Source organism: Salvelinus namaycush, chromosome 9, assembly GCF_016432855.1.
Source record: "Salvelinus namaycush isolate Seneca chromosome 9, SaNama_1.0, whole genome shotgun sequence".
In the NCBI taxonomy this organism is placed as follows: Eukaryota; Metazoa; Chordata; class Actinopteri; order Salmoniformes; family Salmonidae; genus Salvelinus; species Salvelinus namaycush.
Window position 1 is genome coordinate 46,206,779 of NC_052315.1, and position 22,990 is coordinate 46,229,768.

At 44.6% G+C, this 22,990-nt stretch overlaps 1 protein-coding gene across 1 annotated transcript in view; it reads left to right on the forward strand.

The window, feature by feature from the left end:
• Positions 1–22,990, forward strand: part of LOC120053516 (metallophosphoesterase MPPED2-like) — a 45,507-nt gene that overhangs the window by 12,910 nt on the left and 9,607 nt on the right. Inside the window, exons 2-3 of the mRNA XM_039000649.1 lie at positions 6,653–6,834; positions 9,537–9,762. Coding sequence (XP_038856577.1) covers positions 6,653–6,834; positions 9,537–9,762 — 408 coding nt within the window. The remainder of the gene's footprint in view (positions 1–6,652; positions 6,835–9,536; positions 9,763–22,990) is intronic.

Here is a 22,990-nt window from a genome sequence, read left to right on the forward strand (position 1 = left end):
CATTTAGATCAGGTACCTTTGCTTTCTTGGGTACAGGAACAATGCTGGAACCCAACACAGACTTGGAAAAGCTTCATCAGTTGACTGGAACACAAACATATTTTCCTTGTACAGACTGGCTGAAGCCTGACTCCTTGTGCGTGAATAAAATGTCAGACATAACGTCAGACATTTTTATGGACGCTGTAGGGCAAACAAAGTTGTTCACAATTCAAAATATGCACACCACTACTTACCCAATGACCACGTCACCCTCCTCATCCTCCATGTCCTCTCTATTGCCATAGATGTTCTCCTCCTCCAAACCCAGGTCCATCTCTTCATCTTCTCCAATGAATGTGCATTGGACAAATTAGGACTGTGCCATAGTGTTGAATTGTTTTACATCCTAGACATATTTCAGTATGTGCGCACAAATTAAATCTTCTCAGGTTTTATGATTTATAAATTATTGGTATTGACAGCTTTTTCACAATAACTGCCTGGAGGTGAGGTGAGGTGAGCAGTATAAATGTGACATATGAGAAGACAAAGCAACAACATATCCAATCCAAAGTAACTAGGGCAGAGATATAAGATGATGACTCACCAATTCTTCTTGTATGTGGCATTAGAAATGACACCAGTGTGCCTTTATGACACGGTCCAGTTGGTCCCAATGCAGATGATGCGACTGGCACTTCAGACTGGGGAGGTACAGAGACTACACACGAAGGTGTAGAGAAGGCTCATCCATAATGACAAAGTGAAAACATGTTTTAGCAATCTTTGCAAATTTATTGAAAAGACAAGGCAGAAATATCTAATTTACATAAGTATTCACACCCCAGAGTCAATGCATGTTAGAATCACCTTTGGCAGCGATTTTAAAGCTGTGAGTCTTTCTGGGTAAGTCTAAGACCTTTGCACACCTGGATTGTACAATATTTGCACATGATTCTTTGAAAAATTCTTCAGGCTCTGTCAGGTTGGTTGATCAAAGCTAGACAGACATTTAAGTCTTGCCATAGTTTTTCAAGACGATTTACATCAACTGTAACTAGGCCAACCAGGAACATTCAATGTATTCTTGTAAGCATCTCCAGGGTATATATGGCCTTGTGTATATATGGCCTTGTGTTTTAGGTTCTTGTCCTGCTGAAAGGTGAATTTATCTCCCAGTGTCTGTTGGAAAGCAGACTGAACCAGGTTTTCCTGTAGGATTTTTCCTGTGCTTAGCTCTATTTTGTTTATTTTTACCCTAAAAACTCCCTGGTTCTTGCTGATAACAAGCATACCCATAACATGATGCAGCCACTACCATGCTTAAAAATATTAAGAGTGGTTCTCAGTGATGTTGTTGGAGTTGCCCCAACCATAACTCTTTGTATTCAGGCCACATTTTTTGCAGTTTTACTTTAGTGCCTTATTGCAAACTGTATGACTGTTTTGGAAATGTGTTTTTCTGTACAGGCTTCCATCTTTTCACTCTGTCATTTGGGTTAGTATTGTGGAGTAACTACAATGTTGTTGAGCCATCCTCAGTTCTCACAGCCATTGAACTCTTAACTGTTTTAAAGTCGCCATTGGCCTCATGACGAAGTCCATGAGCGGTTTCCTTCCTCTACGGCAACTGAGTTAGGAATGACTCCTGTTTCTTTGTAGTGACTGGGTGTATTCGTCTTTGCGAGGCATTGGAAAACCTCCCGGGTACAGAGATCAGGTACTCATTCAAAAATCATGTTAAACACTATTATTGCACATGCAACTTATGTGACTTGTGACTTCTGAGTTTATTTAGGCTTGCCATAACAAAGGAGTTATGACTCAAGACATTTCCTCCCGGGTGGCGCAGTGGTCTAGGGCACTGCATCGCAGTGCTAGCTGCGCCACCAGAGTCTCTGGGTTCGCGCCCAGGCTGGGCTGGGTTCGCGCCCAGGCTCTGTCGCAGCCGGCCGCAACCGGGAGGTCCGTGGGGCGACGCACAATTGGCATAGCGTCGTCCGGGTTAGGGAGGGTTAGGGAGGGTTTGGCCGGTAGGGATATCCTTGTCTCAGTATGTATAAAAAATTTAAAAAAAAAAAAAAAAAAAAAAAAGGTAATGAAATGTAAAATGTAATGAAATGTAAAAAAAAAAAAATATATAAATAATATGTAATAAAATGTATGCACTCTACTGTAAGTCGCTCTGGATAAGAGCGTCTGCTAAATGACTAAAATGTAAAATGTAAAATGTAAATTTCAGCTTTTAATTTGAAATTAATTTGTAAAAATTTCAAAAACCTTAATTCCACTTTGATAATATGGGGTATTGTGTGTAGGCCAGTGACACAAAATCTATATTTAAATTCAGGCTGTAAAAAGAAGAAACGCACACTGCTCTTGCTAGTATCACTGCTCTTTATTAGGCTTTTCACATCTTTTTTTCTCATCTTATTCAATTGTTACCATGCTTCTGCAACAAAGATAGCTCAGATGTGTGAGTGCTTTTTGAATTTTAAATTCAGGCTGTAACACACCAAATGTAGAAAATGTCAAGGGTTGTGAGTACTTTCTCAAGGCACTGTATCAGCCTAACGCGTAATGTACACTGAACAAAAATATAAATGCAGCATGCAACAATTTCAAAGATTTTACTGAGTTACAGTTCATATAAGGGAATCAGTCAATTGAAATAAATTCAGCTCTGGTGGGCATTCAGCATGCAAATTGCACGTTCCCTCAACTTGAGACATCTGTGGCATTGTGCTGTGTGACAAAATTGCACATTTTGGCCTTTTATTATCCTCAGCACAAGGTGCAACTATGTAATGATCATGTTGTTTAATCGGCTTATTGATATGCCACACCTGTCAGGTGGATGGATTATCTTGGCAAAGGATAAATGCATTAATCAACAGGACCGAACAGGTCTAAAAAATACAGAACAAAAATATAAATGCAACATGCAACAATTTCAAAGAGTTTACTGAGATACAGTTCATACAAGGAAATCAGTCAATTGAAATAAATAAATTAGGCTGTAATCTATGGAGTTCATGTGACTGGGCAGGGGTGCAGCCATGGGTGGGCCTTGGAGGGTCACCCACTTGGGAGCCAGGCCCAGCCAATCAGAATTAGTTTTTCCCCACAAAAGGGCTTTGACAGACAGATATACTCCTCAGTTTCATCAGCTGTCCGTGTGGCTGGTCTCAGACTATACTGCAGGTGGAGAAGCCAGATGTGGAGGTCCTGAACTGGCGTAGTTACACGTGATCTGCGGTTGTGAAGCCTGTTGGACGCACTGCCAAATTCTCTAAAATAACGTTGGAGGCGGCTTATAGTAGAGAAATGAACATTCAATTGTCTGGCAACAGCTCTGATGGACATTCCTGAAGTCAGCATGCCAATTGCACGCTCCCTCAATTTGAGGCATTGTGTTGTGACAAAACTGCACACTTTAAAGTGGCCTTTTATTGTCCCCAGCACAAGGTGCACCTGTAATGATCATGCTGTTTAATCAGCTTCTTGATATGCCACACCTAGGAGTTGGATGGATTATCTTGGCAAAGGAGAAATGCTCACTAACAGGTACAGTGGATTTTTTTGTTGTTATTCTGTCTCTCATTGTTCAAATAAACCTACCATTAAAATTATAGACTGATCATTTCTTTGTCAGTGGGCAAACGTACAAAATCAGCAGGGGATCAAATACTTTTTTCCCTCACTGTATGTAAACATATTTGTGCACAGAATTTGAGAGAAACAAGCTTTGTGCATATGGAACATTTCTGGGAAAGTTTGAGAGGTGGCTGGCTGGCTCCTATGTTTCAATCCCAGCAATGTGTCGACATTCACCATTTTGATAAGCTTGCTAGCTAGCAGAGAAAGAGGCTAAGTTAGCTTGTCAAAAACATTGCAGGCGGTGTAGCCTTACTTGTAACATTACTAGTATACAGGTAGCAACCTTATAATGAACGTTAGCTAGCTAGATATAACAATCTAGAAATCTTCGCAAGTATATGTATAGATAATTTATTACCATATTGAATTTACCCAGTTTATCTCCATCACTGCTGACACTTGTGATGTACCGGTAGGTCGGTAGGAAACAGAGGTTGCAGGCTTCACATTCGCGCTCGGCACAGCACCTGGTTTCAGTCTGAGTCTCATTCAGAATCCTGCCTTCCACTGGTTATAGCCTTCGAAGTCCTCCGGGTTGAAATGAGCATCCCATACAGTAGATGTGCCCGCGGTTCCTTTACTCCAATCTGCTTGCTTCAACTGTACAAACCGGTCCCACTTCAAAGCTAGCTTCATGTTTTTGGGCCACAAATGAGTCATAAGCCCATCCTCGTGGGTATTATCTCACCCAGCAACAGCACACCTCCTTGGGATATTTGGCTTTTAAAAAAGCTGATTGGTCTGAAATGAAAACCAACTCTAGCCACGGACGACAGAAAACTACTACAATGATCACCAGCTCGCTCAGCTACCAAATGCACAGGAGAAGAGCAGATGCAGCTCTTCACATGAATTTGTTTTCTTCTTCATAATGTAGAGTACCAGTCAAACGTTTTGACACACCTACTCATCCCAGGATTTTGCTTTATTTTTTACTGTTTTCTACATTGTAGAATAATAGTGAAGATATCAAAATTACGAAATAACACATGAATCATGTAGTAACCAAAAAAAGTGTTAAACAAATCAAAATATATTTGAGATTTGAGATTCTTCAAAGTAGCCCCCCTTTGCCTTGACAGCTTTGTACACTCTTGGCATTCTCTCAACCAGCTTCATGAGGTAGTCACCTGGAATGCATTTCAATTAACAGGTGTGCCTTGTTAAATGTTAATTTGTGGAATTTCTTCTTAATGCGTTTGAGCCAATCAGTTATGTTGTTTCTAGGTAGGGGTGGTTTATAGAAGATAGCCCTATTTAGTAAAAGACCAAGTCTATATTATGGCAAGAACAGCTCAAATAAGCAAAGAGAAATGACAGTCCATCATTACTTTAAGACATGAAGGTCAGTCAATACGGAACATTTCAAAAACAGTGCAGTTGAAAAACCATCAAGCACTATGATGAAACTGGCTCATGAGGACCGCCACAGGAAAGAAAGACCCAGAGTTACCTCTGCTGCAGAGGATAAGTTCATTAGAGTTACCAGCCTCAGAAATTGCAGCCCAAATAAATGCTTCACAGAGTTCCAGTAACAGACACATCTCAGCATCAACTGTTCAGAGGAGACTGCGTGAATCAGGCCTTCATGTTCAAATTTCTGCAAAGAAACTACTACTTAAGGACACCAATAATAATAAGAGACGTATTATGTTCCGGGATTCTTCTGATGGCATTGAGGAGTATACCCTTCCCTGGATCTGTGCTCCAACTCAATCCTGTCTCTGAGCTCTACGGACGATTCCTTCGACCTCATGGCTTGGTTTTTGCTTTGACATGCACTGTCAACTGTGGGACCTTTTATTTATTTATATATATATATACACACAGGTGTGGGCCTTTCCAAATTATGTTCAATCAAATGAATTTCCCACAGGTGGACTCCAATCAATTTGTAGAAACATTTCAAGGATGATCAAAGGAAACAAGATGCACCTGAGCTCAATTTTGAGTCTCATAGCAAAGTGTCTAAATACTGTATTTAATGCATTTGCAAACATTTCTAAACCTGTTTTCGCTTTGTCATTATGGGGTGTTGTGTGTAGATTGCTGAGGAAATTGTTTTATTTCATTCATTTTAGAATAAGGCTGTAACTAACAAAATGTGGGAAAAGTATAGGGGTCTGAATACTTTCCGGAGCCACTGTAGGTACGCTCATTTATTCATATCTGACAGGGCAGGAGTATGGAGTTCTGAATAACCTCCTGGATGTTGTGGAGGTTTGCATTAAAACACCTCGGGCGACTCATTGAAGCTGGCAGCCTAATCTCTAATTTGCCATCTTCATTCCATGCATCACAGTTTGGCACCTGTCTAGCCCTGCCAGCCCCACATCCCACATGACCTCGCAGTCACAGCCTGGCTGCCTCAGTCTGGCAAGAGGCTGAGGGATGAGGGACCTGCACTAGCTTCACTTCAAAGTCTAAGCCGTTTGGGAGGGTGTTTCTACTAAGTTAACATATGGAATTAGTTATTTGATTTTGAATTTTAGGACCCATTTAGATATATTACTTATTGGGGGATAAAATGTTGACTTTGGCCTTTACTACAATATAGCCCATAGAAACGCAATGTATAACACATTCATAAATGGCAAAAAAGACAATAAAAAAATAATTATAAGGAAGGACAGACACTTCAAAACTGTATATGTCTAGGAGATATAAGTTAACTCAGGACACTTTTCATATTACTTTGTAGGCCAAACCATTCGGACTACGTTTTTGTGAGAGAACTGATTTTTCGAGATGTCTCATGGTCTGACAAACACCAATGTAGCCTGGCCACCTTCCACCGTAGATCCGGAAGGGCAACATAGGAGGATGTGGGGGATTGAGATGCAATCCACCAATTTTTATTATAATTTTTTTTATTATAATTTTTTTTTTTTTATCTTTATCTTAAACTGATGGATTTCATGGGGATTTTTTAATTTGATTGACACAGGGCTGCTTTCATAATTTGACACAAGCTAAGAAACTGATTTATGCTGTTCTTCTTCGATGACAGGGTGGAGCCCATTCCCTATGACACCCCTAAACCCTCCGGTCATACACGTTTCGTCTGTGTGTCGGACACACACTCCAGGACCGATGGGATCCAGATGCCATACGGGGACGTCCTGCTCCATACTGGAGACTTCACTGAACTGGGCCTACCCTCTGAGGTCAAGAAATTCAACGATTGGCTAGGTAAAGTGTCTCTTTTTAATGCACACACAATGCTGTTTTGTAACACTCATCATACTGTTACAGTAACCTCTATCTAGGCTAATCACTTTTGTGCAATCTGATCAAATGTAAATATCTGTAAGTTACTACAACAGCGTTTAGTCTAATGTGGTCTTCTCATGTCTGCTTTGACATTTATTTAATATTTACTACTGCAATAAAACATTTTAAGATGAAGAACCTACGAAAAGGAAGAAGTCATTTTCCTTGAAGGCTACACATTATTAAAACACTGCCATCCTCCTTAGTTTCAAATTCATTTTAGCCTACAGCCGAGAGAAAATGAAGTTGAGCTTTCAATATGAGCTCTATACAGAACTGTCTTAGCGTGGTAATAGAGGAAGTAACTGGGACAAAGGACCTTTATCTCCAAGAAAGTTAAAAGGTCAAATGAACATTTTTAAAATGTCACTTGTTGACTTTAATAGATGTGCGTTGACTGGGTAACTACGGTCTTCATTTGCAGCTATTGCTCTTTGTTAAGAGAGGGGAAATGTTTACTGTGATCTGAGGAGGTCAAGAAGCCTTCACCTTTTCATTTGTGGCGTTTTACTTTCATGGACCGTTCCCTTAACCTCTCGAAGACAACTTTCTATTTCAGTAAATATATATACACTGCATGACCAAAAGTATGTAGACACCTGCTCATTGAACATCTTATTCCAAAATCATGGGCATTAATATGGAATTGGTCACCCCTCTTTGCTGCTATAACAGCCTCCACTCTTCTGGGAAGGCTTTCCACTAGATGTTAGAACATAGCTGTGGGGACTTACTTCCATTCAGCCACAAGAGCATTAGTGAGGTCGGGCACTGAAGTTGGGCGATTAGGCCTGGCTCGCAGTCGTCATTCCAATTCATCCCAAAGGTGTTCGATGGGGTTGAGGTCAGGGCTCTGTGCAGGCTAGTCAAGTTCTTCCACACCGATCTCGACAAACCATTTCTGTATGGACCTCGCTTTGTGCATGGGGGCATTGTCATGCTGACAGGAAAGGGCCTCCTCCAAACTGTTGCCACAAAGTTGAAAGCACATAGTTGTCTAGAATGTCAATTTATGCTGTAGCTTTAATCTAAGGGGTCTAAGTAGCCCCAGACCATTATTCCTCCTTCACCAAACTTTACAGTTGGCAGTATGTATTCGGGCAGGTAGCGTTCTCCTGGCTTCCGCCAAACCCAGATTTATCCGTTGGACTGCCAGATGGTGAAGGGTGATTCCTCACTCCAGAGAACACGTTTTCACTGCTCCAGAGTCCAATGGCAGTGAGCTTTACACCACTCAAGCTGACTCTTGGCATTGCGCATGGTGATCTTAGGCTTGTGTACAGCTGCTCGGCCATGGATACCCATTTCATGAAGCTCCCAAAGAACAGTTCTTGTGCTGACATTGCTTCCAGTGGCAGTTGGAACTCTGTAGTGAGTGTTGCAACCGAGGACAGAATTTGTTTTACACGCTTCAGCACTCGGCAGTCCTGTTCTGAGTTTGTGTGACCTACCACTTCGCATCTGAGCCGTTGTTGCTCCTAGATGTTTCCACTTCACAATAACAGCATTTACAATTCACCGGGGCAGCTCTAGCAGGTCAGATATTTGACGAACTGAGTTGTTAGAAAGGTGGCATCCAAGCTCAGCGTTCAACACCATAGTGCCCACAAAGCTCGTCACTAAGCTAAGGACCCTGGGACTAAACACCTCCCTCTGCAACTGGATCCTGGACTTCCTCTCGGGCCACCCCCAGGTGGTAAGGGTAGTCAACAACACGTCTGCCACGCTGATCCTCAACACGGGGACCCTCAGGGGTGTGCGCTTACTCCCTGTTAACCAACGACTGCTTGGCCAAGCATGACTCCAACACCATCATTACGTTTGCTGAGGACATAACAGTGGTAGGCCTGATCACCGACAACGATGAGACAGCCTATAGGGAGGTCGTCGGGACAACAACCTCATCCCTCAACGTGAGCAAGACAAAGGAGCTTATCGTGGACTACAGGAAAAAGAGGGCCGAACACGCCCCCATTCACATTGACGGGACTGTAGTGGAGCGGGTCGAGAGTTTCAAGTTCCTTGGTGTCCACATCACCAACAAACTATCATGGTCCAAACACATCAAGACAGTCATGAAGAGGGCACGACAAAGCCCACTCAGGAGACTGAAAAGATTTGGCATGGATCCCAGATCTTCATAAAGTTCTATAGCTGCACCATTGAGAGCATCCTGACCGGTTGCAATACCGCCTGGTATGGAAACTGCTCAGCATCTGACCGTAAAGTGCTACAGAGGAAAAGTGCGTACGGCCCAGAACATCACTGGGGCCAAGCTTCCTGCCATCCAGGACCTATGTACTAGGCGATGTCGGAGGAAAGCCAAAAAAATTGTCAGTCACCCAAGTCATAGACTGTTCTCTCTGCTACTGCATGGCAAGCTGTACCGGAGCGTCAAGTCAAGGTCCAAAAGGCTCCTTAACAGCTTCTACCCCAAAGCCATAAGACTACTGAACAATTAATCTAATGGCCACCCGGACTATTTACATTGAACTGCGTTGTTGGTTCAGGGCTTGTAAGTAAACATGTCATGGTTAGGTCTACTACACCTGTTGTGTTCTGGGTATTTAAATATTTGATTTGATATTCAACAATTCTTTCTGTCTCTGTCTTTCCTGCAGGGAGTCTACCGTATGAATTCAAGGTGGTGATCGCAGGGAACCATGAACTGACGTTTGACAAGGACTTCATGGCTGAGCTGGTCAAGCAGGATTACTATCGCTTTCCCTCCGTCTCCAAGCTGAGACCTGAGGACTTTGACGATGTTCAGGCCCTCCTCTCAAACTGTACTTACCTGCAGGACTCTGAGGTTACAGTCAAGGGTTTCCGAATATTCGGGGCACCGTGGTAAGTTTATTTCTTGTCTTGGGTTTAATAATATCATGAGTGCTATGCAGTGTTATGCTACAGTGACTATAGGTCAGATTTTAGTTTTAAAAAAAGACAGTAAAATTAAAACAGGAGCTAAAAATGTGTTTAATTTAGGAAGTCTGTTCAAGTATTCCCACAAAAGAGACGTGATCATGTCTCAATGTAATTAAGGTGTGAAATTATTATTTAAAAAAATCTCTTTTTGGGTTTAGGTGTGGTCTATTTGCAGTGTCTAAATTATTATATTTATTTTCTGACCCCCTTGACCATTCACTCCGACAACAATCAGCTCGTGGCTGAATCTAGTTGCCTCTACCCCTGCTCTAGAGGCTAATCGCTGAGTGACAGACTATTGCATAATATGGCCTCAGTGACACTGATCACTATACCTGAGTTTGCCCGTGTTGCTCAAATACTTTATGCTTTACATACAGTAGAGGTGATGACAGAATGTGTGTGGTGACTCGCTTTGCTTGCTTATTAAGTCCCTGGATTAGTCTAGTTTATTTTTTATTTACTAGTGTGTGTCCATGGTGGATATCAAACACTACAGAGTATTCACTGCCTCTATGTTCTAAATCCTTTATTGCTTTTTACTATTTCCATACCTCATTGAGGTCATTGCCTTGTTGTCCTGAATCCTGACAGGGACTCCATGTTTTTGGTTAGACACAGAGTGCCTGAGACACATGTCTGATTAGTTGGGTGTGGGTCAGTCCCAGCCATGTCCTCTCCTCCTGTCCTAGACTTGTGGCATGTCCTAACATGCTACAGGCTGCCATGGAGACATGTACTTATAGTGTACTCAGCTTCAGACTTATGTCATCACGCACCCATATCCCCATTCAGCCACACCACTGTGTCTGACTTGTGTATATCTCCCAGGCCCAGTTAACCCTTCAACCACTGCTTCTCTAGTTTCCCCTCCGTACTACAGTGTCAGTGAGGGGATGACTGATCTCTGATTTAGATTAGGAAGTCAGACTCAGAGGTAGTTCATGAGGCAAGTGAAGAGTTTCGCTGTAGGCCTGTCATATGATTCTTCAAAATTTTATTTAATGCTTGTGCAAGTGGCACATTTTATATATTTCTTCCTCTAAGACACTTAATTGACCTTTTTTAAGTGGCTAGAATTACAAAACATAACCGAATGTAAACTTCATCCCTGTAAACTCCATCCCCCTGGTATTCTCCCCAGTAGGATGGACAGAGACATGCAGCCTGGCTAGCTGTGCCGAGGCCCTGGGTGGCTGGAGAGGGCCAGAGCAGTGGAATGATGCCATTGTGTGTCAGTCTGCCTGACCCCCGTCTGGCCACTACAACTCCCTGCTGGCTGGCACACACCAACCTCATTTCACAGCCCCCCCCCCCCCCCCCCCCCTTCCCAGAGCTAATAATCTCTCTGTCAACCACATGCCTCCATCTGCCTGTGTTGTTCTTCATCAGCCCCTGGACGTTTGGTCTTGGAGAGAGAGAGAGAGGTCATGGTGCTTTTGTCTCCTCAAGCCCCAGTTGAATAGGTATGACTCATCTGACAATGAACGTCTGACCAGGTGTAATGTTATGCTGATGATAGTGAGAGAAGTAGTGTTTTAGGTCTTCACACCTTAACCTGGCTCAGTCAGTATGATATTATATTTGCTTCCTGAGCCCAACTCTCATTCTCAGTGGCAAACCTTCCTGTCTTGAGAGTAACTCTCCCAGCTTGATTTAATCCTTTATCTTCCACTTCAAAGGTTTTGGTTTTCCTGGTGATAGTGGAATGTTTCTCACAATGCAGGCCGTGAGGAAAGAGCAACAATGAGGGCAGAAACATGTTTCAGTCACAGAGTAGTGCCGAATCAAATTATTATTTTGGCAAGAGGGGCGGAGACATGAAGGGGAGCGAACCAGCCGACAGGATGCATGATGGGAGGTCTATAGTGCAGCTCTGGGGTGATCTTTACCGGGGCGATTTCCCAGCCTCTCCAGCAGGAAGTGGCCTTTGTTCCGACACATCCTGGTTCTTTTGTTGGGGCGTACGGATCAAACCCTGGGCCTGACCCCGCGCCCCCTTAGGGACAGCACTCCCAGCAGGCCACGGTGGCCCCTGCTACCTCTGAGCCTATTGATCACAGAGGTAATTTCCACCGCCCACAAAGAGCTCAGCCAGGCTTGACACACACTGCAGGCCTGCTCTAGGTCTCAGGGTCAATGCTGACTGAAATCATCTAAATGAATTGTTTTTGGGGGGTGATTGTCAAAGCCAGTAATTCATGACCTTGACCCCTAGATACTTCTGATAGCAGTGCAACAGACTTTTGCCACATAGCATGTCTGTCTGCAAACTTAACTGGTAAAGTTAAAGGGATACTTTGGGATTTTGGCAATGAGGCCCCCCCTTATCTACACTGAACAAAAATATAAACGCAACATGTAAAGTGTTGGTCCCATGTTTCATAAGCTAAAATTGAAGATCCCAGAAATGTTCCATATGCACAAAAAGCTTATTTCTCTCAAATTCTTTGCACAAAGTTGTGTACATCCCTGTTAGTGAGTATTTCTCATTTGCCAAGATAATCCATCCACCTGACAGGTGTGGCATATCAAGAAGCTGATTAAACAGCATGATCATTACACAGGTGCACCTTGTGCTGTGGACAATAGAAGGCCACTCTAAAATATGCAGCTTTGTCACACAACACAATGCCACAGATGTCTCAAGTTTTGAGGAAGCATGCAATTGAAATCCTGACTGCAGGAATGTCCGGATGCCAGAGAATCTGTTTATTTCTCTACCATAAGCCGCCTCCAACGCTGTTTTCGAGAATTTGGCAGTACGTCAAACCGGCCTCACAACCACAGACCACGAGTAACCATGCCAGCCCAGGGCCTCCACATCTGGCTTCTTCATCTGCGGGATCGTCGGAAACCAGCCACCCGGACACCTGATAAAACTGTGGGTTTGCACACCCGAAGAATTTCTGCACAAACTGTCAGAAACCATTTCAGGGAATCTCATCTGCGTGCTTGTCATCCTCACCAGGGTCTTGACCTGACTGCAGTTCGGCGTCATAACCGACTTCAGTGGGCAAATGCTCACCACTGATGGCCTCTGGCACACTGGAGAAGTGTGCTCTTCACGGATGGATCCCGGTTTCAACTGTACCCGGGCAGATGGCTGACAGCGTGTATGGCGTTGTGTGGGCGAGGGGTTTGCTGATGTCAACGTTGTGAACAGAGTGCCCCATGGTGGCGGTGGGGTTATGGTATGGGCAGGCATAAGCTACGGACAAGATACACAGTTGCATTTTATCAATGGCAATTTAAATGCACAGAGATGCCATGACGAGATCCTGAGGCCCATTGTCATGCCATTCATCCGCCGCCATCACCTCATGTTTCAGCATGATAATGCACAGCCCCATGTCGCAAGGATCTGTACACAATTCCTGGAAGCTGAAAATGTTGGTCACATACATATGGTTAGCAGATGTTAATGCAAGTGTAGCGAAATGCTTGTGCTTCTACAGTGCAGCAATATCTAACAAGTAATAAATAACAATTCCACAACTACCTAGTACACATAAATCTAAGTAAAGGGATGGAATAAGAATATGTAGATATAAATATATGGATGAGCGATGACCGAGCGGCATAGGCAAGATGGTATAGAATACAGTATATACATATGAGATGAGTAATGCAAGATATATAATCATTATTAAAGTGACTAGTGATCCATTTATTAAAGTGACAATGATTTCAAGTCTGTATGTAGGCAGCAGCCTCTCTGTGTTAGTGATGGCTGTTTAACAGTCTGATGGCCTTGACATAGAAGCTGTTTTTCAGTCTCTCGATCCCAGCTTTGATGCACCTGTACTGACCTCGCCTTCTGGATGGTAGCGGGGTGAACAGGCAGTGGCTCGGGTGGTTGTTGTCCTTGATGATCTTTTTGGCCTTCCTGTGACATCGGGTGCTGTAGGTGTCCTGGAGGGCAGGTAGTTTGCCCCCGGTGATGCGTTGTGCAGACCTCACTACCCTCTGGAAAGCCTTGCGGTTGTGGGCAGTGCAGTTGCCATACCAGGCGGTGATGCAGCCCGACAGTATGCTCTCAATTTTGCATCTGTAAAAGTTTGCGGGTTTTTGTTGACAAGGCATGTCACCCATTGAGCATGTTTGGGATGCTCTGGATCGATGCGTACGACAGAGTGTTCCAGTTCCGCAAATATCCAGTAGCTTTGCACAGCATTGAAGAGTAGTGGGACACCATTCCACAGGCCACAATCAACAGCCTGATCAACTCTATGCGAAGGAGATGTGTTGAGCTGCATGTGGGAAATGGTGGTCACACCAGATACTGACTGGTTTTCTGATCCACGCCCCTACTTTTCTTTTAAGGTATCAGTGACCAACAGATACAGTTGATGTCGGAAGTTTACATACACCTTAGCCAAATACATTTAAACTCAGTTTTTCACAATTCCTGACATTTAATCCTAGTAAAAAAAATCCTGTCATTAGGTCAGTTAGGATCACCACTATTTTAAGAATGTGAAATGTCAGAATAATAGAAAGAATGATTTATTTCAGCTTTTATTTATTTCATCACATTCCCAGTGGGTCAGAAATGTACATACACTCAATTAGTATTTGGTAGCATTGCCTTTAAATTGTTTAACTTGGGTCAAATGTTTCGGGTTGCCTTCCACAAGCTTCCCACAATAAATTGGGTGAATTTTCGCCCCTTCCTCCTGACAGAGCTGGTGTAACTGAGTCAGGTTTGTAGGCCTCCTTTCTCGCACACGCTTTTTCAGTTCTGCCCACACATTTTCTATAGGATTGAGGTCAGGGCTTTGTGATGGCCACTCCAATACCTTGACTTTGTTGTCCTTAAGCCATTTTGCCACAACTTTGGAAGTATGCTTGGGGTCATTGTCCATTTGGAGGACCCATTTGTGACCAAGCTTCAACTTCCTGACTGATGTCTTGAGATGTTGCCTCAATATATCCACATAATTTTCCTCCCCATGATGCCATCTATTTTGTGAAGTGCACCAGTCCCTCCTGCAGCAAAGCACCCCTACAACATGAGGCTGCCACCCCTGTGCGTCACGGTTGGGATGGTGTTTTTCGGCTTGCAAGCCTCCCCCTTTTTCCTCCAAACATAACAATGGTTATTATGGCCAAACAGTTATATTATTGTTTCATCAGACCAGAGGACTGATGTACGATCTTTGTCCACATGTGCAGTTGCAAACCGTAGTCTGGCTTTTTTTATGGCGGTTTTGGAGCAGTGGCTTCTTCCTTGCTGAGCGGCCTTTCAGGTTATGTCGATATATGACTCGTTTTACTGTGGATATAGATACTTTTGTACCTGTTTCCTCCAGCATCTTCACAAGGTCCTTTGCTGTTGTTCTGGGATTGATTTGCACTTTTCACACCAAAGTACGTTCATCTCTAGGAGACAGAACGCGTCTCCTTCCTGAGCGGTATGACGGCTGCGTGGTCCCATGTTGTTTATACTTGCATACTATTGTTTGTACAGATGAACATGGTACCTTCAGGAGTTTGGAAATTGCTCCCAAGGATGAACCAGACTTGTGGAGGTCTACACTTTTTTTTCCTGAGTTCTTGGCTGATTTCTTTAGATTTTCCCATGATGTCAAGCAAAGAGACACTGAGTTTGAAGGTAGGCCTTGAAATACATCCACAGGTACACCTCCAATTGACTCAATGATGTCAATTAGCCTATCAGAAGCTTCTAAAGCCATGACATCATTTTCTGGAATTTTCCAAGCTGTTTAAAGGCACAGTCAACTTGGTGTATGTAAGCTTCTGACCCCACTGGAATTGTGATACAGTGAAATAATCCATCTATAAACAATTGTTGGAAAAAGTACTTGTGTCATGCACAAAGTAGATGTCCTAACCGACTTGCCAAAACTATAGTTTGTTAACAAGACATTTGTGGAGTGGTTGAAAAACGAGTTTTAATGACTAACCTAAGTGTATGTAAACTTCCAACTTCAACTGTACGTCTGTATTCCCAGTCATGCAAAATCCATAGATTAGGGCCTAGTTTATTTCAATTGACTGATTTCCTTAAAAGGGAAAGGGGGATACCTAGTCAGTTGTACAACTGAATACATTCAACTGAAATGTCTTCCTTATATGAACTGTAACTCAGTAAAATCTTTTAAATAGTTTCATTTATATTTTTGGTCAGTGTACCCCAGAGTCAGATAGCATGCTAGTAGATACCCATGGACTTCCAGTCATTGCGCTAACGCTAGTTAGCATTGGCTGGCGAAACTACCTCTAACTTCCTTCATACTGGACACAGAGACATACAAATGTTATCAACAAGTCCATCTGACTCCGGGGAAGTAGATAAAGGGCCTCATTGCCAAAATCCTGAAGTATCCCTTTAAGCCTAAAATTGTACAACTTTTACTTGAAATGTTCCATATCTCCTAGTAGCATTGAACAGCTAATACCTTCTCCTTTCATGGCAGATATACCATGACCAGACCTAGTAGCATTCTATGTGTGTGTGTCAGTGTGACTGAGGGCAAAGGGAGCTGAGCTGCTATGCTATAGGCAGCAAGGTGACAGTGGCAGCCTGAGTATGGCTTTAGAAATGCTAAGACTTCCTCTAATCCGCCTATGACTGCGGACACACTGGTCATGTGACCTCTGGGTTCACATCGGGTGAGAGCCCGCCAGGCAGAGCCACAAAGAAGGTGTGGTTCTGTTTCCATAGAAACCGTGGCACAGCCGTGTGTGTGTGTCGCTTCAGTGTGTGTGTGTGTGTGTGTGTGTGTCATCCTCAGTGTGTTTGCCATTTAAATCAGTTCCACTGGGTGTGTGGGTCAGTGAGGACAGCGTAGCTGTGAGGTTAATGCAGGCTCAATCTCTCACATGGACACTCATGCTGAGCTAGCAATGTACTTTATTGACTGGTAGACTGGCCATTGTCTTAATGTCATGTGTGGCTTTGATTTTTTTCTGTCCATCTGTGTAGCAGATGAATAGATGGGAATGGGAAGCTGCCTGACTAATCGGCAACAGTATGCGAGCATAGCCTCAAATGACCGTTGTGTGTTTATGCGAAGAAATAAAGGGCATATCTGAAATGAGGTTCCAACTCCCTAGGTAAGGGCTCCACTTTTCAGCATCACTTGGTGGAAATCCCTATTACCCCTCAATGTGTGAAAATTCTGTCATCACAACAACTTGTCTGATAACAATTACCTCACACAGTATGACTTTATTTGGAATTATTATATTATTTGGAATTATTATTATTTTTTGCTAGGTAGCGTTAGCTAGCGCTAGTCTGCACCTGTGCCAAAACTCTCCTATTTTTCATCCTACAGCTTGTTCTCTGTATTCTTTAAAAAAAATAGTGAGCCAACGTGTTTTCAGCACTTATTTTCGATGATTGATCAAAACAAATTCTCTCATGCTCTCTTGTCTCTCTGCGGAAGACATGTTGTGAGCAATATGTTTGGAAATCGCAATCAAATCGCAGTATCGAATCGCAAGTCATATGGAATCATGAGAATCGCAATACATATATCGGCACCTAAATATCGCGATAATATCATATCGTGAGGTCCCTGGCAATTCCCCGCCCTAGTTTTCTGACAAAATACTTCAGCTCACTTTTCAATAAAGACTTTCCAGAATATAGCTGGATATAATAATGTAATAATACAATATGTAATAGAAGTGTCTTTGGGGTAGCAGCGGTTTTGGTCAGGTTTTGAATGTCCATCTGTCCATTGGTGAGTGGACTGTTCCACAAGATCCATCACTTCAGAGGAAGAAGCAGTAACGTGAGAGCCTGGGGAAAACAGGCCACGGTCTGTTCTCCTTCCCCAAATCAAAACCACAAGGGAGTGTATGGTTATGCTCAGCCTCTGGGAGTGTTGGTTCACACAGGGGAGATGTTGAAATGCTGCTCTAATCTGCCCTACAGGCTCCTGCGAGGCCTTACCTGCTGACATCACTGATTGTGAAGTGACCTTTGACCTGGAGGTGCAAGCTGCACGTCAGTGTTAATTAGCTGCTCATGTCCGCTACCCTCCTCAGATCTTTCAGCAGTGCATTGTCCTGCTCTGGCTGACTGCAGCACAGCGCGGGAGGCTCTCACACAGCGCCAGGTAGGCAGGGCAAACTTGCGCACAGGACGAGGGGCCAGGTTGCCACGAAGGAGGCAGGCGGGGGTCATAGGGGTGGTGGTGGGGGGAGAGGGAAGGAAAGGGGGGGGGGGGGGGGGCAGAGAGAAGAGTGGGTCAGGCAGACAATAAGTATGACCCAGATTAGGAATGGGATGAACACCCACAGACGAGAGGAGGAGATGCCTGCCCTCTATTCAGAGGATTACCATTTTGGATGAACTCCAGCCTGCCACAGGGGATTCGGATGGCTAGGGCCTTTGACTTATGTGTCCAGGTTGAATGATGTTCAGGTGTTAGGCTCAAATCCCACCGCTGACGCCAATTTCTCTAGCGATGTGTTTCTGTGAGCCTGCCCCTCCTCAGTCCCTGTATGTGTCAGTCAGCGGTAAGAGGCCTTGCTATTACCCCACCACCTCTCCCCCCCAGGAGCCAGCCAGAGCCTTGTTACCTCAACATCATCCACATTTTTACAGTGACATCACAAGTGCTTTAACAGCCTCCGTCTAGCACCACAATGTAATGATCTGTGAAATAACCAACCAGTGCAGTGCCCTTTACCACAATGAATTATGCGGCTCGTTTGACTAACCAGGGTCATCCAGAGCCATCTCGGTAGAGGAGACCTTGGACGAGACGACGTGTGTGTGCAGCCCTCTGTGGTGTGTGTAGACTACTGATGATCACTCCCAGGCTTCAATGACTAGCAAATGAATGAATGCAGAAGAGCTGATCGTACTACCAGGTGACATTTAGACTGAGGAGGATGCAGCTAGCCTACTCAGTGGGGTTGAGGGGTTGATTGGACCACCCATGCAGTGTCACAACAAGCCTGGCTGAGTACACGACACAGTGAAGTGTAGTGTGACTAGTGTTTGCTAGAAGCTAAGACCATCTGTCCAGGCCAGGGCAGGCGATAGAGAGAAACAGGAGATGGTAGGCTTTACTCAGAAGAATGCAGCATTTTACCATTTAGCTTCCTCATGTCAGTATTGTGACTGACAGAGTATGTGTCCAGGTATGTAGCATCCTATGCCACTACAGACAGACTAGACAGACAGGAAATCCCCAGGCCCTTAATTTCCCTCTCAGTAACACTCTGCTGCAGCAGAGAGTTGTTCAACATTACAGCCATACACAGCCCTATGCCCCTCACTTCTAGTCTAGTGCTACTACCCACAGATAGTCCTGACTGAGTGGATTAATATTTGAAGATTCCAGTAGCCCTTTTAGATTGGAGAGACTTGAGGGACTCGCGAGGCAGTGCATTAGTGGCTGACCTGACCGCTTTCATAAATAACCTGAAGCTAGGAGTGCGGTTGGGGCACTGTTTTAGAGCAAAAAATGTCTGGCCCATGTCTGCATTCTGTGTTCGGTTCAGCTGACAGGTCACCAAGCTCACATGCTGATAAAGTTCAAACCAATGACACGCATAGCTTGTTGTGTCAAGACGATGTACACTGTACAGGTTGGCATATTTAACAAGAGGACGTTGTCAGATCTATGCTTGGAAAAGGAGAAATGTGTGTTTGCGTTTGCATGTGTGTACGTTGTGTGCGCACGTACTGTGTGTGTGTGTGTGTGTGTGTGTGTGTGTGTGTGTGTGTGTGTGTGTGTGTGTGTGTGTAATGACAGAGAGTGAGGTGATGATCAGATAGCAGCAAGTCCAGACAGTGGCTGTTATTGCAGGGCTTTATCTGCCGAATGTCTGCCTGCCTGCCGGAGGGGGGTGGGTCTGCAGAAACGCTAGCCCTAGCAATGGTGAAGGATTGCACCCATGTGTATACCCCCCGACACACCATGCTCTAAAGCAGGCACTGTGCTTTATTTACTCTGTCATCAATCACGATCAAGCTGCCGCTGGCCTCTTAAAGCAGAGGGCCCAGGCATGCAGGGCAGGAACTAGCATTACTTCTTTTATCAGCCTGAGTCCGGGCAGACAGCGGAGGCCAGCGCTCCACACGTCCTGATGGATCATTCCCCAACAGGAGACAACAGCAGTGGCCAGAGGTAGTCTGTCAGTTAGCCTAGTGATGACAGCCACAGTGGGAGAAGGCAGAGTTAAATCTCATCTGATCTTATCTCATGTCTACTTGGTCCAGCTACCCTCAATATCCTACCCCCCCCCCCCAATCTTTGCTGATATGTTTAGGCCTATGTGGGCACTTTAAATCATTTTTGTCCATGATAAAATTGGGGGATGCTAAGGTTGTTTTTTCTGTTGTCCCCCCCCTATTTCTGGTCTTTGTCTTGTCGTGAATCCTCTGACGGTATGACAACATAAAGAGGTATGTGTACCTTCTTCCCAAGCCCCCCCCCCAACGAGGTGATGCTCTTGCTCCCTCTGCTCCGGCTCCCCCACAGCATGTGAAGATAATGGAGTCCTCCGGCCCGGAGCCTGCTTCTCCTCCCCCCCCCTCCACTTCCTGTCTCTTACAGGCTCCTGTGCTGAGCAGCACAGCTCATTGTTCACCTCTCATCTCTGTCTGCTCTGCTGGGATCGAGAGAGACGCCGGGGGAAAACGCAGGATTAATCTGTGCACTGGTGTCAGCAGTAGGATCCAGTTCTAACACAGAACAGGCTCAGCTTTGAGTCACAAGGTTGGAGAAGGCAGTGTTACCTAGCCTGGAGGGAAATATATAGGTGCAGTCAATATGAATTGGCTGTTTGTGAGCAACGCAGTGCAGAGCTGTGTCAGCAGGCCTTTGCTATCGCACAGGGGGGGGGGTTTAACAGAAATGCTGATATGTAACAAGACCATACAAATCAAATTTGCATTTGAATTGAACTTGGCAGTAGGAGCAAGTTATGTTTTCATTTAGTTGAAAGCCACACTATACAAAATGTGCCTGATTCAAACTCACATTATTCGATGTGAAAGTTGGTCCAGAGGCTTACCTGGACTGGAACACCCTCAGCGGGTTGGAAACAACTAGAGGCATCAGGGGAAATGGAAAGAGTTGCCTGGAGTTTAACAGAGGACAATGCATCTTAACTCCACATCTACTGGATTGGTTGAACAGTGCAGACGAGAACCTACCCCTGACATGTTTTCTCTCTCGTCGGGACCGTTAAGAAAGGAACGGAGCGCATGCGTTTCTTATACGCCAGATTCTTTAGGTTAGGACTGGAATGACTCGAACCGGGAAATGCATCTTTGGTCAGAAGGGAAGCATCAATCTGGAGTGTTTTGTATGTAGTTAATGTCCCCCGGAGGCAGCAGCAGCCCTGGGTTGAACCCTTCAGAGAGACCTGCGCCACGGTGTAGCCTAGACTGTCCAGGCAGGTTGATAAATGCCCCACGGGCCACATCGGTCATAAAGCCACAGCTATCGGCGTTCATTTAGTCGAGACCAAAGAGCTTCCACTCCGCCCCCCGTCCGTCTCCCCACCCTCTCCCAGGCAGCTCTGGACAGATTTAGCTGTGGCCTGATGATGTGTGCCGTGCTGTCTGGCCGACGAGGCCGGGCCATCTCTTTACCTCCCTGGCTGTCTGAGCAGTCGGTATAAAGGCGGCAGTCAGGGCAGGGCTGCCCATACATACTGATGTGTGTGTTACGAGGCCTGTCCCAGGAGAGACATAAATCTCTTAACATGCTCTTTCTCATTGATGCTGACAGCTTAATCAATTTGCCTCCTCTTTGGATGACCTCTGTTATGCTGTGGCACAGCCGTGTGGCCAGAATGAATGTCCTGGTCATCTAATAGCCCTCTATCTCCCGCTATGGCTCGCTGTCTTCAGCTCTCTCTTTCTCTCTTTTTCTCTGGGCATCTTCTAGCGATCTATTGATAGGATAGGCGCCTGTCAGTCATAAAGCGAGTGGCATATTCATTTATTTTCTTTCACGTGTTTCACATAGCCAGCCATGCGGACTCATGGCGCATTTGCTATTTACCATGGATGTCACCAGAGATTCATGGATAGAGGGGCTAAGCCTCTTTTAGGGGGGGTCTGGGCATACTCCCCCAACATATTTTCATTGTGTATTTTTAAAGGAACAGTGGGTGTAAAATCTATCAAAATAAGGTTATTTTTGGTCAAGGTTAGCTAAAGGTATACCAGTCTCATAGTTTGTGTGTAATGAACACGATGGGAGACAGAGAGCTGGTTTCAAGTGCAGGGCGCAGCAGGTGTTTATTGGTAAATGACCATAGGAGGAGGCAGGTAGCTGGGTCCAGGGGCAGGCAGAAAGTCATACACAGGGGGTCCAAAAAGGCAACAGTACAGGCAGGGAAAAGGCTAGTAACGTCGTCCAGGAGATCAGGCAATAGGTGGGTAACAGGAAATCCAATGGGCTAAGGTACAGGCAGGGAATAGGCAAAAGGCATCGTTAGTGATGCAGGCAAAAACTATCATACACTGGAGGAGTAAATCACGGGAAAAACAGAGCTCCGAATAGGCGTGTGTCACAAAACAAACAACACCTCACAATGATGCGGTGCAAAGAACTGAAGTAAATAGTGTGTGATAATGACATACAGGTGTGATCAGTAACGTCCTGACCAGAGTTATTATGTGTTTTGCTTGTTTAGTGTTGGTCAGGACGTGAGCTGGGTGGGAATTCTATGTTGTGTGTCTAGTTTGTCTGTTTCTATGTCCAGCCTAATATGGTTCTCAATCAGAGGCAGATGGTAATCGTTGTCCCTGATTGAGAATCATATATAGGAGGCTTGTTTTGTGTTGGGATTTTGTGGGTGTTTGTTTCCTGTCTCTGTGGTTGTCTGCACCAGATAGGTCTGTCTCGGTTTTTGCACATTTTGTTATTTTGTATGTTGTTTGTAGTGTTTCACTTGCTCTTTTATTAAACATGTTGAACACTAGCCGCGCTGCACTTTGGTCCTCTCCTTCACCTATGGAAGAAAGCCGTTACAGAAACACCCACCTAACCCGGACCAAGCAGCGTGGCAACGGGCAGCAGCAACAGCAGCAGCGGTACCAGGAGGAATGGTCATGGGAGGAAATCATGAACGGAAAAGGACCCTGGGCAAAGGTTGGAGAGAATCGCCGCTCTCGGGAGGAGAAGGAGGCAGCCACAGC